At 38.9% G+C, this 15,844-nt stretch overlaps 1 protein-coding gene across 1 annotated transcript; it reads right to left on the reverse strand.

The window, feature by feature from the left end:
- Positions 1 to 366: 366 nt before the first annotated feature.
- Positions 367 to 11,105, reverse strand: smad3b (SMAD family member 3b). Its single transcript, XM_044036127.1, has 9 exons — positions 10,313 to 11,105; positions 5,464 to 5,657; positions 5,216 to 5,350; positions 4,929 to 5,003; positions 4,795 to 4,845; positions 3,838 to 4,050; positions 3,577 to 3,714; positions 3,334 to 3,478; positions 367 to 2,136 (listed from the first exon to the last, which is right to left on the reverse strand). The coding sequence occupies exons 1-9, from the start codon at positions 10,513 to 10,515 to the stop codon at positions 2,013 to 2,015; spliced, it is 1,278 nt and encodes a 425-aa protein (XP_043892062.1). The 5' UTR covers positions 10,516 to 11,105; the 3' UTR covers positions 367 to 2,012.
- Between the last annotated feature and the right edge of the window lie 4,739 nt (positions 11,106 to 15,844).

Here is a 15,844-nt window from a genome sequence, read left to right on the forward strand (position 1 = left end):
TTCAGTCCACAGTTGCATTGTTTTGCCAAGATCTTGTATTTATGTTTCAACATCCCAAATATTCTTAATGGGGTTGAGGTCTTGACTATGTGGTGTTCAATACATGTGTGACAATGATGACTGATGCTCCCTGAACTATTTGACCAAGATAAATCCTGACATTGTCATCTTGGAATATACCTGAAAGACCTGGTCCTTCTCTGATCATATAGCATTACATTGCTAAACCCTGACCAACTGAAGTAACAATGGTTCATAATATTGCCCCTACAGGCTTGTAGGCACCAAGCAAAGTCTGTTACAAGCAAAAAAAAAAGAACTATTCCGTTCAACAAAAATAACCATCACAAACCACAACTGTGATCGTTGCTTTTATATCACTATGGATTTATTACAGTAGAGTGATACTAGATTGTACGTTTTTTCCAGCCACTGGGTATTAACAAGCAATTGGCTTTTAATTCCCAGTTAGTTTATTCATTGTTCACAGATAAAGGTACACAAATATTAAGCAACATTAAATTAACACGTACATAAGAATTAACAGAAAACTGTCAGCTGAGAACTTCATGGAGAACAAGTACTGATACAGGTCTACCAACTACATAATGCATTGTAGTCCATAGTGTTTCAGTTAAGCACCATGTGATGTTTAAAATAGATAACATGGTGATTCAGTCATGTGTACTTTCTAAGTAAATGCAGGATTAACTTTGTGGCTTCTAGGAGAATGACCAGCAAGAGCAAGCATAATTACACATGCCTTATATTGTTGCAATGTTCATGTAATGTACAGTATTTAAAAGACGAGTAAAATACCACAAGAACTAAACCATTCAACAACAATTACAGTGAAGTGCATCATTTATCCACAAGGAGCATAGTGAACTACTGACCAACAGTTGGTTGTATGAATTCATGTCCTCACATTGTCATCACCACCGTCAATGCTACCACATACCCTTCAAAACCAAAATCACACAGTTCATAAATTCAATCAGTCCACTACAAACATCCGTACTGTATATCATATGTACTTCATATGAAATACCACTAATCACTGGTGCTGTAATCCTATGTATTACACCCAAAAAAATCCTTTGACCAGGCCATATTTAGGGTCATTCAAGAAAAAGTCTCTGTAAATCTGCTCATGGCAGAAGTCAGTCAGGTCCACTGATTCAAGCAATGCATGACAAGAAATCACAAGCTATAAATATTTATATACAATTATACTGAGGCAATAATAAAAATATATTCCCATGCAGGACAGTATGCAAAAATAACTTATAAAATGTCTCTTTCATTGAGCAAAATAGTTTCCTTACAAGGGATTTTTCTCAAGAAACAATGCTGCTGATGTCTATATTTTGTTTAAAAATAGATAAAATACCAATTAAATGGTCAGATAATTGATGCTTTCATTAATACAGATAAATCATATGGGCAAGTACCTTGTACTTGATATTACGTTATTTAATCACTAAAGATAATGACTAATAAATGTGTTCCATCAAAGCGTGGTTCATTCGATAAATAAACCTCCCAATTCAGTGCTGATAAAAAGTGCTTCTGGGACCATGACATACCAGTGATGGTAGATGTTCATAATTCATAGAATCAAATGTTTTGAAACACATACCTGATAGCCAAGATAAAACTTGGCAGACAAACAGTCCAATCTGCTCTTATAGCTTTATAAAAAACTAACAACACTAAGCACAGACATGATGTCTCAATGAATGAACTGTGAAGAAAATATGGTTCTTGTTTTGGAAACTGCTATGATTTACCCTGTGGTTGGATGATGTACATATGGGCACAAAAGAATGTCCAAAAAGGGGAACACTTGCGTGGTTCTGATGAAAGTGCTATACATGTGAGGTGAAATGTTAAAGGCAAGGGAGGAGAGTTAAAAGAAGGATGGTGTCTTTCTTTACGATCAGTGACAGATGATTGAGTTTTCCTATATGGTTTGTATTTAAGTGTGTGGCTGGGACGAGGGTCCGCTCCTACGACACACTGGAGCAGTGGATACTGGGAGAGCCCATCTGAGTCAGGACCTTGTCCAGCCATTGCAAAGGGCCATTGAGATGCAGCTCTATCCAACAGGGGGTGCTGGTCACTGTCTGACGTCTGCAGGGCACAGAGAAGTAGAATGGCATCAGTTTGTTTTTACATTTTACTGACTTTGAGATATCGCATTGTTCATATAAAATAAATAAAGTCACGGCAAAGATGCAATCTACTGTTTTTAGTTTGATGAGTATAAATAGCAAAGGCCGCTCTGCTAGCTGTGAAGTCATTCAAGAGATGTTTTTGGTGCCAGAAATATGACACGCACTGCTCACTGTCCAGTGGGAATCCCCTTGCAAAGGGTGTCTGAGTGAATGAGTTCATCTTCCGCTCCATGTCTCCTATACCAGTGCATGCCTGCTGCATTCTTCGCCGTTACTCAGCCCTTTCTTGCCCCAATCACAGCTGCACCATCACCCTCTTTTTCATTTTCAAAGCTTCTATTTTCCATGTGCAGCAACTCTTCATCCTGCCGTTCCTTATCTTGACCTTAAACACCAAGGCCCCTGTACATTTTCTTACTTCTCTAAGAAATACTTATGCTTGTATTAAGGCAGCAACAATTAAATTAAATTAATCGCCAACCAACTTTATAATCAATTAAATGGTTGTTGTTTTAATCATGAATTGTTTTTGTTGTTGTTGTTTTTAATAATTAAAACAAGTTCTCTGATGAATTTGCGACTATTTCAAGTTTCAAGTGTTTGGTTTTTGTAGTGTCAGAAAAAGGCCTTTTATTTGTACTTTAGACAAGGGCTTTACATTAAGGAGGCTGCCATCTTGCACTGCCATGCTTCTACAGCAACAACATAAAACCAATGCACAAACTAACAAAGTGAGAGGAAAAAATGATCAAGTAAAGTAAACGAGTGGAGAGTTTTGAGAAAGTGTTTACATCTTTTCTGTTAGGTCAAATCCACCAGCTGTCACAAGTTACTTGGCACACTTGGAAAAGGAGAGGAGGAATGCTCCGTGTATTGCAATCTGCAGTCTCACCAACAGATGTCACTAATTCTGACACACTGTACCTTTAAAATATATTTTTATCTGTCTAAAAACACTATTTGACATTTTTACAGTGCTTTGTTCAGCACCCTTTGTCATTTTTAAGCCTTTAACTGTTTATATGTTGACACATAATCAGTCAACAACATGTAAATATTAGATGTCAATGTAATGCATTTACTAAACAGTATGTGTTATAAATACAATCAATAAATTCAACAGTAAACTGCTTCATTTTTAAAAAATATTTACCTATACTCAGCTCCCCATCCCTTGACAAAACTCATGCGGATGGTACACATCCTAGTGAGCTGATAGACGGCCTCAAAGCCCTGGTTGACTGACTGGGCAAGCAGAGCAGCAAACTCCTGGTTGTTGAAGATCTTCAAGTTGCAGCCTAACAAACGAAATATTTGTTATTCTTAATGTTGGTGGGTCATCAAGAGCCTTGTGTCTGATTACTACACGTTTTTATACACGTCTTCACATGCTCACCTGGGGGTATTTTGCAGACAGTGGCAGGATGCCAGCCGTAGCGCTGATTGCAGTTGGGACTTTGGACAAAGATGGCACTGTCACTGAGACACTCTGCAAACACTTCGCCCCCAATGTAGTACAACCGGACGCCCCGCCCTGGAATGGGGAGAACAAAGACTGTCACTCAGTGGCACAGTAACCACCTGATTATGTCACATGCAAAAATAGAGCCCAAACTGCAACACGGCTTATGTGATACCTGTGAAAGGAAACTAGTACCTATATGTCTGCGTGTGAGCTCTACCGCTGAGTTGCGGTTGACATTGGACAGCAAGCCCAGACAGAAGCGCTCAGAGTTGGAAGGGTCTGTGAACCCATCTACAGTGAGGGAGGGCTGGGAGGCATGGAAGGTCTCTCCAACGCGTTGGTTCAGTTCATAGTAGGAGATTGAGCACCAGAAGGCAGATTCACAGTATGTCACAGGTTGTAAGCCTGTGTGAGCACGGAAAGGGAAGTGAGATTAAGATTAATTAAAATTTTTTTGAAAAAATGTAACCAAATTTTCAAAGATTCTGTCAGAAAAAACACATTGACTATATCTCCATGTTTCCATTGACTGCTGTAAAGTGAATATTGGGAGTAAGGTCACCAAGATAAGCAACAGGTGGCACAAAGTTCATGGGAAGTACTTTGTGATCAAACAACCATTTAACCAATTTATTCAACCATTTTAAAAGATGTACATTGCTGATTTTGTTCCCTTTGATTTTTCTCTTTCACAGCTCATACTATGATCCTCATGGCCCCAGCCACGAATGGCTGGGACATGACGTGCATGTACTTTTTTTATACCAATAACCTGCTGGTGGCTTTCCACACAGATTGAATAACCGTGCAAATGCATTTTATTATTATTGCATTATCTTGTGCCATCTGTAGCTGGCCTGCCTGACAAGGGCAGACCAGAGACAGATACTTCATTCATACCTCACTCACTGTATTACTACCCGGAGGCTAAGGCTCATATATTACTGATATTGAATGAAAAGCACCTTCACAAAGACTGCAGCAGGTTTTTGGTTTACTGACTTTTTACAGTAAACTAATAAAAATGACAAAAACAGTAAGCTGATGAGTTGTCAAGTCCATGATCAAATGATGATCCAGACTTACAGAGATTTCAGCTATGCTTCAAGTAATGTTGAATAGGGCCACACATAATGTTGTCTTGCTTACCGAGATTACTGTTTGCAGGTGACACGGGATTGGGCGACAGGCTGGGTGAACCTGAAACAGAGCAATAATAAAGGACTGGATCATGGTTTCCATCAGGCATATTTAGAACAGTATGAGCTTGAAATGTGTCTCACTGGTGTCCATGCTGTGGTTGACCTGGTGATCATTAGTCTCACCATCCTCACTCAGATACCCTGGTGGGGGAGTTTCTGTAAAACACAATCTTTACTGTCAGCTTTCAAGTTTTATAAATAGTATTTTACAATACCTCGAACAAAGAGTTGTTCGTGAAATGATGGATTTGTGTTGAATCATTAGAGGTAAAGATCCCAATACTAACAGCGTTTGTCTGTCCAGCGGGAACAACAATAATAACAATAATATACTGGATTCAGGGATACTTTGGTATAGTTTTTCTCACCAGGAATATAATTACTCTGAGGCTCAATGCCAGCGGGGAAGTTTGTGTTCTCAGGAATGGATGGGCTGTAGTCATCCAATGGTGGGAACACTGCAGGGATATCCGTGTGCCGTGGTACTAGGACAGGTGGCAAAACTACAGACACACAGATACACAAATTACAGATATGTTCAGTTCTGTACCCCTCATATCAAAAGTGCTATTGTGAATACAGCAATCTGGATCACATATCAACTAACTGCACTCACTTGGCGTCTCCACTCTCTGGTAGTGGTAGGGGTTGACGCAGACTTCATCCTTCTTGGTATGGAAAGCAAAGTCACAGTGGTCGACTGCTCTCAACTCATGGTGGGACTGTAGATCTGGCCAGCACCACAAGCGGCAGTAGATCACATGAGGGAGACCTTTCCTAGTGGAAACCTGGAGACGCCCATCTAAAGATCTGAAAGATACCATCAAAGAGACCTGAATTATGCAAGATTACATGTAATCACTGTTGCTTTGATACGTGTCCTCACCATTACTGAATCATGTCCTTAATGCGTAGGATAAAAACTATGTAAATATACACTATTACCTAATTTGAAAAAAAGAAAAGAAAGAAATTTGACATTAATATAGGGCCCAACACCACAGCATTTTACTGTCGGGCCAGTTTATACACAATGTTTGCTTTTCTTTGCATATACTGAATTTATTTAAGTATTTAAGTATGCAGTGACATATGTCAACCACTGCCTCAGTCCTTCCCACAGAGCAACATCGGAAAAAGAAACATCATCTGTTTGAACTGATGATGATGTTGTCCTACTATAAAGCAACGAATGGATTTATAAAAAGACAGCTGTTAGGACAAGTGATGAAAACTCATATTTACAGTGTTTATATACCTTTGAAGTGTATGGCCATAAACCACATGTTGCCATGAAACTCAAATGACTAAAAAAGGAAAGGAAGGACTGTAACACATCCTTGACCTCTCCCTTCACATATAGTCTAACCTGGTGACGGCTTTTTCCCAGTTGAACTCGACAACAGTTCAGCTCTTTGTTAAGCTGTCAGACAAGAAACATATGGTTCTCATTCTTTACCATGGCTTGGCCCTCTGAAGTATGTCAGAGAGGACTTGGGTTCAAGAAAACAAGTTAAGCAAACTTGGCACTAGTTTTAAGGCGACCACCAAACATCTTATTAAGGTGATTTCAGTGCTAAGCCAATTCATTTACTGTTAACTGCTTTAGTCTCAGATGGAACTGAAGAAATAACAATTTTGTTTTTTTAATCAAACACATAGTCATGGCTATGTAATCTTTTAAATGTGAGCAAAGATTGCTGGACTGAATCAAATGGTTTGTCTAGCTTATTAGGTGTTAGGTGAATATAATCTCATTTTACGAGAGTGCAAATCACCTAAAATGCGGTCATCTTATGCCTTTTGTCGCTGAGTACTTAGTTTTCTACCATTTTGTAATTTCTTTTATCAACAAACATCAACTTTTACACACTTTTTCTAGAACTGCCTCCTGCATAGTGTGTATCTGTTGCTGCTGAAGTTGGCGTTTCTAAGCCTCTGGGGACAGGACAAGAATGCTCCCCATCACCATAATTTGTGACTCTGACATGTTGACCACTCCAACACAGATTTTGACTACAGCAACCATCTCATTCAAGACAGATTAAACAACAACTGCATAGCTAAAAGCCAGGGATTCATTAGCATCTCATCACCAATCCAATACTGTGGCCAAGATTTATATATATATACACACACATATATATATATATATATATATATATATATATATACACACATTTATGCAAGTGTTGCATGTTATCCTCAATCAAATTAAGTTTAAACAAAAATCCTCACTTTCTTATATTACTACAATTTTACAAAATGACAACAGCCAGTTATTCAAATTCTAGTATGTAGAATTAAACACTATGTCCACTAATTTCTCAAAATATATACAATCATACACCATGAGTGTAGGGTTTCTGATTTGTTCGATAGTCATATAAATCCCTCTATACCTTACAAAGAAGACAGGCAATTGATCTGCTCTTAGCCAACACAATGCACATATATTAGTACATCATTTCCTGCTGGCCAAGTCCACTCTGGGTTTAAGCACCTAAGGCCTGCATTTACCACTTTTAAATGCTAACAACTCCTGTCTCCGGAAGCCACAACAGAGGATGTGATAAAAGTGCAGCGTAAGGAGGGCCCACTTTATTACCAATTCACTGAATCTCTGTATAACAAGACAGATGTTATGCTCTTACTCTCTTACCTACCTCCACTGAGATTGAACCACAAGTTAAACAGTGACCCACATCCTCCCTAGAGCCTTGAGCACATTCCCAAGAACTGAGAAACATCTTAATGAAGGTTACCACCCATGTCTTGACTTCTCCGCACTCAATGACAAGGACTTGCAGTTTTATTAGCAATGAATCTTAAAAGCTGCCCGATTAAATATGAGAAAAAACATAGGGAAGAAGAAAACAAAAAATATTCAAAAAGGTGTATTCAAGCATCTACGTCACCAGTACAAGCAGGATTTGACCTGCCTTATTACTTTATGTTGGAAGAAAAGATGGCGAGACATACATCCATATGATAAAAGGAAAAGTGGAGAGCGACTCTGCCAATCAAAACAAAATGTATCATGATGTGTTCCTGGCTGAGTACAAGTTAAATAGCTTAATTTCATTTAAAGTTACATTGTCACATCAGGCCGGAACTGGTTGAGATAAGAATCCAAGTATACCTATGTCTTAGTATGTCTAATAATGGAGGCATCTGTTGGTGAATAACTGACTACACAATACTTTTCAGCCCAAAATCATCAATATTAGACAAAAATATCAGACAAGGAAATGTTCTCCCAACACTGCTGAAACATTTTTATGAAATACAAGTTTTGATATCTTAAAAAAAACCTTCAGGATTAACTGTATAATGTGTAAACCCCTAAATGGAGTTGCCATACCACCACTAAATTATTACTAATATTCACAAGACTATCCGATGCTGCGTCTCAAACCTCAGGAGCCACCGTTAGAGGCAACTATGTAGTGCTAGGTTGTTCAGAGGCAGCAGCACATTGTAGAACAGTGTGGACAATGCATATCTGAAAGGCACTTTACATTATTGTTTCTGTTGTCATTTTGTGTTTGTTTGTAGCTGTATATGTGTAACTGTGTTGAGTTTTTTCTTTTCTTTTTTTTATTCCTGTGCATATTTGTGTGTTTGAGTTATATTGACCTCCCCAAGCACTACGGATGAAAATTATTCTCTGGCCACATTGACATTTGAGTATACTTAATGTGTGCTGTCCCTATTTTAGAATCAATCGAATTACATTTGATGACTCATTCACACCAATGAGGGTACAACTATATGGGCGCACATGTCTTGCATCACACACAACTCATGTTTCAGACAAACTATGCTGACTACGTTAGACAGATGGCTATCAAACATGGGGAGTCCCACACTGAATACATGCCCCATCTTTACCACAGTACACACACTCCAGTCTAAACATCCTCTATGAGTCACAGTCCTGCCTGACCAAACTGCCTGACCAAACAGGCTCACAGGTCAGCAGGTGAAACTTGCCTGGACAACTGTCGTGAATTTACATTATCGGAATAATTGTGAATAGGAAGAGTCTTTAATGAAGTTTGCATGTTCTCCCCGCGTGGACGTGGGTTTCCTCTGGGTTCTCCTGGTTCCTCCCACAGTCCAAAAACAAGCAGGTTTGTGGATCAGTTCAATTGGACACTCTAAATTGACCATAGGTGTGATTGTGAGAGTGGATGATTGTTTGTTTGTCTCTAAGTGGCCCTGTGATGGACTGGTGACCTGTCCTGGGTGTACCCCCTAACTTTCACCCTATGTCAGCTGGGTTTGGCACCAGCTCTCCCTGTGACCCTCATGTGGAAGACAAAGTGGTAGAAGATGAGTGAGTAAGTGAGTGAGTGAGTGAGTTAAGAGTCTTTAATATGAAAATGCTGTCCAGCTCAACATAACATCCAAGTTATTTATTTTAGTACCACAAGGGGGAGCCTGCCTCTTCCCACTCATTCCAGGACCTTGTGATTTAAAACAAGATTATTTAAGATTATAGTTTTTGTTTCTAAGTTTAAAATGTTCACTAAATTCATATCCTTAGTTACATGTTTTAGTAATATTAAAACATTTTGTAAGTGTTTTTCGGACAATATTACCGTTACTTCTACGGGTAGAAAGATTAATCAGGCAGCAGATTAATGAAGTTGATGTTATACATTTGTTTTATAATATTATTATTTATTATTAAATAATTACCATGACTGCTTGGACTTTTAAAGGTGGCATCGGCTACAGAAAAGCCAATAGTGGTCAACTTCTAATTAGTTCACCTGCTTCCACTGTATCTGGACGCGTTTATTAAATGTGTGCACTTCTTCGAATTAAACTGTCGCAATGATATCGTGAATTGCAACTACATTAATCAGGACAAGAGTGACAAGAAAGGTTAATATCGTCCCATGCCTACTACAGCACATTCCTTCACAGGTATAACAGTTAGTTTCCCGTAGCCTGCGGAGCGCAGGTCGCCCCGATTATGATCCCTGAGCAGAAAACACACTGGACATAACGGACTTTATGTTTGTGCTTACACGTCTTTGTGCAGCACCGCTGGCTGACACAGATCAACGTGACAGGTGGTCATATCAGTATTTTTCAGACTGACAAAAAAATACCAACAAACTGTGACCTTTTTACGCAACATAGTGAAAATATTTAGGAGAAACAGTGGGTGACGTGTTGGCCCTGGTTACTGTGTCGGACTGTTTGTATTGTGACAGCTAAAACACAATTAACGGTACAATTAAAAAATAAACACTGCTATACTTTATTTGACTGTGTGAAAATAAAACTGTCTCGACAGTTACTGGTTACCAACCTGTGTTAGTCCGCGTTATCTCCTTATTTTATTCAAGCTAACTACCCATGGCAACGGGCTAATAACTAGCTGTCAAGCGTGCTAGCCGCTTGCTAGCCGAGTTAGCTACGAGGAAGCTAGCCAGTGTGTTTATTACCTGGGAATAGTTATGCATTTTGTGTTGACATTCTGTGTCGTGATGGCTTTCTCCAACTCGTCCAGTTGTCCCGTCTTTTTCAACTTCTTCACGAGACTTTTCACAGCCTTTTCGCACCATTTCTCCTCTTGTCCGTTCTGCTCCCCTTTCTTCCAGCCAAGGAGCCTCTTCACTATAGGAGGAGTGAACGGTAATATAGACATTTTAAAGACTGAAACTAAATCAAATCGCCACAGTCTTCTTGTTTTAGCCCGGCGTCCAAAACTATACAGTCTCTTCTTCCTGTGATAACGACTTCAGTCTGCTGGCTGTTAGCTTAGCGCGCTAAACTCCCGCAGCAGACGGATGCCGGGGCTCAGCTAAGCTGCAGCAGCGGCGGCGGCGGCTTGCGTCGCAGGTTCCCTCCGTTCAAGTAGTATGTGTTTCGAAGAGGAGAAGCAGCTCCAGCAGCTACAGAAGCAGCAAGACTGTCTGTCTCCTCCTCCTCCTCCTGCTGCTGCTATGTCCTCCACCTGAATCAAGCAACAGGTACAGCTTAGCTTGACTTTTCCACACGTCGCAAACCACCACTAACTAAACACAGTTAAGAGAAATGCCTCTGCCCCGTTTTTACTGATGCAAACAGTCAATCAGTTTAAACATCAGCCCCAAAGCTGTCAACGACACATTTGTGCTGATGCATTTACCACAATAACCAGCCATTTCAAAAACAGCTGTATGACAAATATTCTGACTTTGGTTGATGAAGCATTTATGTAAAAGTTAGGGTTGTTTTGTAGAATCAGATAATCTGTTTCAGTGTTTTTTTTGTTTGTTTTTTATCTGAGGTTTAACAAAATCAAATGTCATCTAAAAATACATTCATGAAATCACCCTCACTAATAAATACAATTTATCAGAGAAGACAACTATTTTATATTTTAGAGAGGGTGATGTTTATTTCTGGTGGGGAGTGAACACATAGTGAGTGCTGATTATCCAAGCTTTTATTTCATGATATTACATTTCACGATATTATTAGGTACACTAGCTATTACAGGTCCAGTGTGTAAGAAATGGTGACATCAAGTGTTGAAACTGCAACAATAATGGTGGCCTGCTTGGACCAGAAAGGATTACCTATTTTCACTTGTGTCGGAACTCAGAAGCATGAAATAATCACTCTTGTCCATTGGAATCGTAACATGGTGACCACCATAAGCAAGACCCTTGCCAAATGACATAATTGCCCATGTATACTTATATACAAACATACTTATGGGTAATATATTCAATTTCTGCCAATAACCACAAAGTGAAACTTAGAAACAAAGAGTCAAATATTCACAACAAAAGTTCATCTCAATATTGAATTTAAACAGTTATTGTAACCTTGAATGACAAAAATTGCATAAAACAACATGACACAAAGAAATAGGCATTTGTCAGCTTTTGCAACACACTTATGCATGACCAAAAGTGAACATTCTTTTAATAGGTGGTTTTGGTAAACAAATCGCATATATGGTGCCCCAGAAACCAGTAGCAGCAGGGTTTTTATGAACCTTTCAATCTCAGTGCCATAAGAATGTGGCTGGAGAATAGTCACCACATCCTGATAGTGGTAATTTTGCACCCTAACAGATATTTCCCAGAATGCAGTACCAAGCATATTTATTGTGTAAAGACATATGGTCATGCAAATAAAAGCTTAAATCCTTTATGGAAAATGTTGTGGTAAAAGGAAACTGATGGGGGTTGGGTACTGGTGGTGGCTCAACGGTACCGCCACTTCTAATGTTCATGCTTTCCTGCAATTAATTTTATTTGCTTTAACCCTGTTCTGTACATTTACATATTATTATTTTCCAAAAAATGTAATAAAACATATGTCAGCACTGAAAAGTGATCAAACGTTTGCATTTACTGTGTCCAAGAATAGAAACCACAGAGGAGTAATGGCTTTGATGCACTCATAAAAGTGATTTAATTTCACCACAGATACATATTTCTAGAAATGGATGAGGGACATGACTTTGCATTCATGGTATTGAGATTTTTATGGTGTTATTGATAAGTGCAGCCCGAGCTGCTGCCTGCAGTAAACAACAGTGTGCCCATGCAATAAATATCCCAGTCCAGGACTAGCCATTTTACTCTTTATTTATAACCTCCATCAATGGACTGCTGACTATTTTAAGCAAATATTTGGCACGGTTGCCTGCTTCCTTCTTCTTAAATAAATATTGTAGCTATCCTGGCAAGTGGCACCTGAGAAACTATATATCTCTGTGGAACTCAGCTCGTTTAATTTTACAATATGTTTAATTAATTAAATTTTTTTTGACAAACATAGAAGGAAAAGAAAATGGTAAAACTTTTCAAACACAGTTTTGTGTGTTTGAAAGTTATTGTTGATTATCAGAGTCAATGAATGTACCACTTTTTTTCAGCTCTACTTTTAAGTTAAATGTACATAACTCAGCTGCATATGCTTTAACAAAAAGAAATAGCTGATCGTGGTTATCTTATACATATCATCATTTTACCTAACATTACAATTCTGCGTGTCATTCTGTTGTCAGTGCAGGATCTAGTCAGTATCTAGACTTTGTGCTGCACAGTCTGCATCAGCCATTCGTTGGATTTAAGTGTAAATCACACTGCTCAAATAAAGTCAATGCTGCAAAGGGTTCACTCTGCTGTGGCTACTTTTTCCATGATTTTCTTCTGGTTTTCCAGCACCTTTTACTGGCGGGGGACATGAGATGGACAGCTGGTGTGGATGCACACACATGAATGTGTGTGAGAGAGAGAGAGAGAGAGAGAGAGAGAGAGAATGATGGGCTTTTGCAGTATGTGTCAGACGGGGGGCAGATGGGCCACAGCAGGCAAGACAAGGTCTTTGGGAAAGACTGAAGAATGGTTTTGGACAAAAGGTGGTGACGGCTGGCTGAATAAGTAATGACTGAGGACAATCTGATGGATAACAATGGCATTGTGATGGACCATTCATGGGTTACATGGGAAACAAGCAGAATGTGTTGGAAGGGGCCCGATCAGCTGTGCCGCTGTCACAACAATACTTAGACAAGGATGGACTAGCAAGTGGAGTAATTATGTCTTTTGTATGTGAACAGACTATGGTGACATTTGAAGAGTAAGGAAACTGATTAATTGTCATAAAAGCAACATTCGGTTTTGATCTCAGTTGTGCGATAAACATACACAACATTCCTTATGATGAATGATAGCTTTCCAGTAATTCTGTTGTATGATACAAATCTAATTTACCCTCCACAAACCTGTAATTGGCCCAGCAGCTAATTGCAGTGTTAGAATCTGACGTGACTGTTCAGCACAGCCCCACATGGGTGGGGTCCACTTCTCCCTACAATCTTTGCCTCTTTTTTTAATCTCCCTTCACACTACAAGCTGTTATCTGTTGCTTGCAGCCATCAATCTGTCCCCAGACAGTGGCACTTCCAAATCTGGGGCAGCAAGTGACCTCACTTCTCCCTGTGGCCTGAACCAAAGAACCCTCAAATCCTCTCCCTCTGGCTTCAGACCCATGGAGGTGGTACATCGTCCCATCCCCCTCTCTGTCTGCCGCCTCACAGTTAAACTTCCATTTTGTCAGTTTATTTGCTCTTTTCCATCTCACAGCAGGCTGCATGTGTGTAGGTTTTGCAGGTGTGCTCATTTCTGATGGATTTATCAGTGGTTCATTAAGGTTGCCATGTTTGTGTTTCCTCTCCCATTGTGGCATAACAGACCAAAGCACCGATGCCACTTGCAATTTGGTTAAATATCATCAGGACAGTAAACGTAACTAAAAGACACCAGCAGATATTAATACAGTAGATATTATCACAAGCTTTTAAAAGTGTATTATTATCAGATTGAAAAATTCAACAAATAAAGGGATTTGTCTTAACATGAAACCCCCAATTTAAAATAAATTAAAAATATGGGTCTCTAATTGGTTAATACAACATCAGTACATTACTTATTACCTGTGACTGTGAATATTTTTATTTAGAATATATGTTATATGAATATGTCTGATGAAAAGTGAGGCACACATCCACAAGCTGGTACCTTTGCTGAAATGCACTGTGCATTATTAATATAAATAGTGTATCGCCACCTACTGTCTCCTTTTTATTACTACAACAGCTAAGGCAATGCAGTGATACACTAACACCAAAGGCAACTATGCAACTGTTAGACCTTAAGACATTTCTTGTCATGTCACAGCAGAAAAATGTGTACAGTGGTAAACAGTGAAATGACTTGACTTTCAAGCTCACGCTGCAAAGCCACATCAGCACCTGTGCTTTTCAAAATGTCTGCTGTCAAATAGACCGACACATTGAAAAATGAAAAACATTTTCATTGACGTACAAGTGTGTGTCAAGTGTGTGTCATTGGTGCTGTTGTTTTTTTGACGCCAGCGTACAAATACTCGCCGTGTTTATGATTTATTTATGATTCTGTGCCACTGATTTATTTGCTATGCAATAAACAAAATTTACATGTTTATTGTGGACAACGGCCCATAACAGCATTAAGTTGATTCAGAAGCTTTACAGAATATTTCCTTGTGTTACATATGGATAAAATGCAGCACTTGGTCATGATTCATTAACTTCACCTCTAGGCTAAAGTGGCTTTGTGTTGGAACTGCATCTTGAGCTCTAGGCTCTGTATTTACGGACGATATTCAACAAAAAGCTAATTTATAGACAGACATTGCACCACGTGAAAAAACGTATTCATGTGTATAGTGTGTCCTCCTTGAGTTCATAAAGGAAAAGTTTGGAAATGTCCACGATGCCGAGTGTGTAGTCACTGTGGTTTCTTCAAAGATCAGACTTCTGTATGTACAACTTTCTCTAAAAAGCTTGTGGAACTCGTCAAAAATCTGAAATCTGGTAAATACACTCTGTCACTCACACCACCACCAAAACTAATGATTGTGAAATTAGTTTCAGAGCAATCAGGAGCTCCCCTGCTAAGACCCACTGTATCCATATGCATGAAATTGCTTGTGTTAATACATGCTATGAATCGTGGGTAATGCAGTGAATAATTCTGACTGCACGCAATAATGCTATCTTCTATTAGATTGGGGACTGTTGTGAAACTGGAGCCCTGTGGCAATATGCTTGTAAATGGGCATGTATGGATAATTAAGCATTACTCTTGAACATTAAAACTTGCTTATTTCAGAGAACTGCAGGCAGTCGAGTGCTCATCACTGTTTTTGGTGTTTGCCTATAATGCCTTCTCATTAGTATTAGCATGCAAGTAATTGTTAAGTTTTTTTATTTCTCTTACTGTACCCTGAAAACAGATTTTTTTTACTACGAGTACTTTAGCAATTGTAATGTTTGTAAAAAAAAATTTAAATATCATATATTGTTTCAATGAAGTCTATTGTTGTGCAATCAACAAAAGCAACACACGATGTTGTCTTTGCCCTGACTTAATTCATTCCAAAATAATCTTTATACTTGGTTTGTGACTTTGAGGTTGGGACTTAAATGT

Source organism: Solea senegalensis, linkage group LG10 (assembly GCF_019176455.1).
Source record: "Solea senegalensis isolate Sse05_10M linkage group LG10, IFAPA_SoseM_1, whole genome shotgun sequence".
Classification (NCBI taxonomy): Eukaryota; Metazoa; Chordata; class Actinopteri; order Pleuronectiformes; family Soleidae; genus Solea; species Solea senegalensis.

Bases quoted from the DNA above. Each gene is read 5' to 3' on its own strand.
- smad3b (XM_044036127.1), bottom strand. From the start codon at position 10,515: ATGTCTATATTACCGTTCACTCCTCCTATAGTGAAGAGGCTCCTTGGC. The intron at 5,351-5,463 runs GTGAGTGCAGTT...GTGTGTCTGTAG, and splicing joins CCAGAGAGTGGAGACGCCAA to TTTTGCCACCTGTCCTAGTA. The intron at 4,051-4,794 runs GTAAGCAAGACA...GTGCTCACACAG, and splicing joins ACCTGCAAACAGTAATCTCG to GCTTACAACCTGTGACATAC.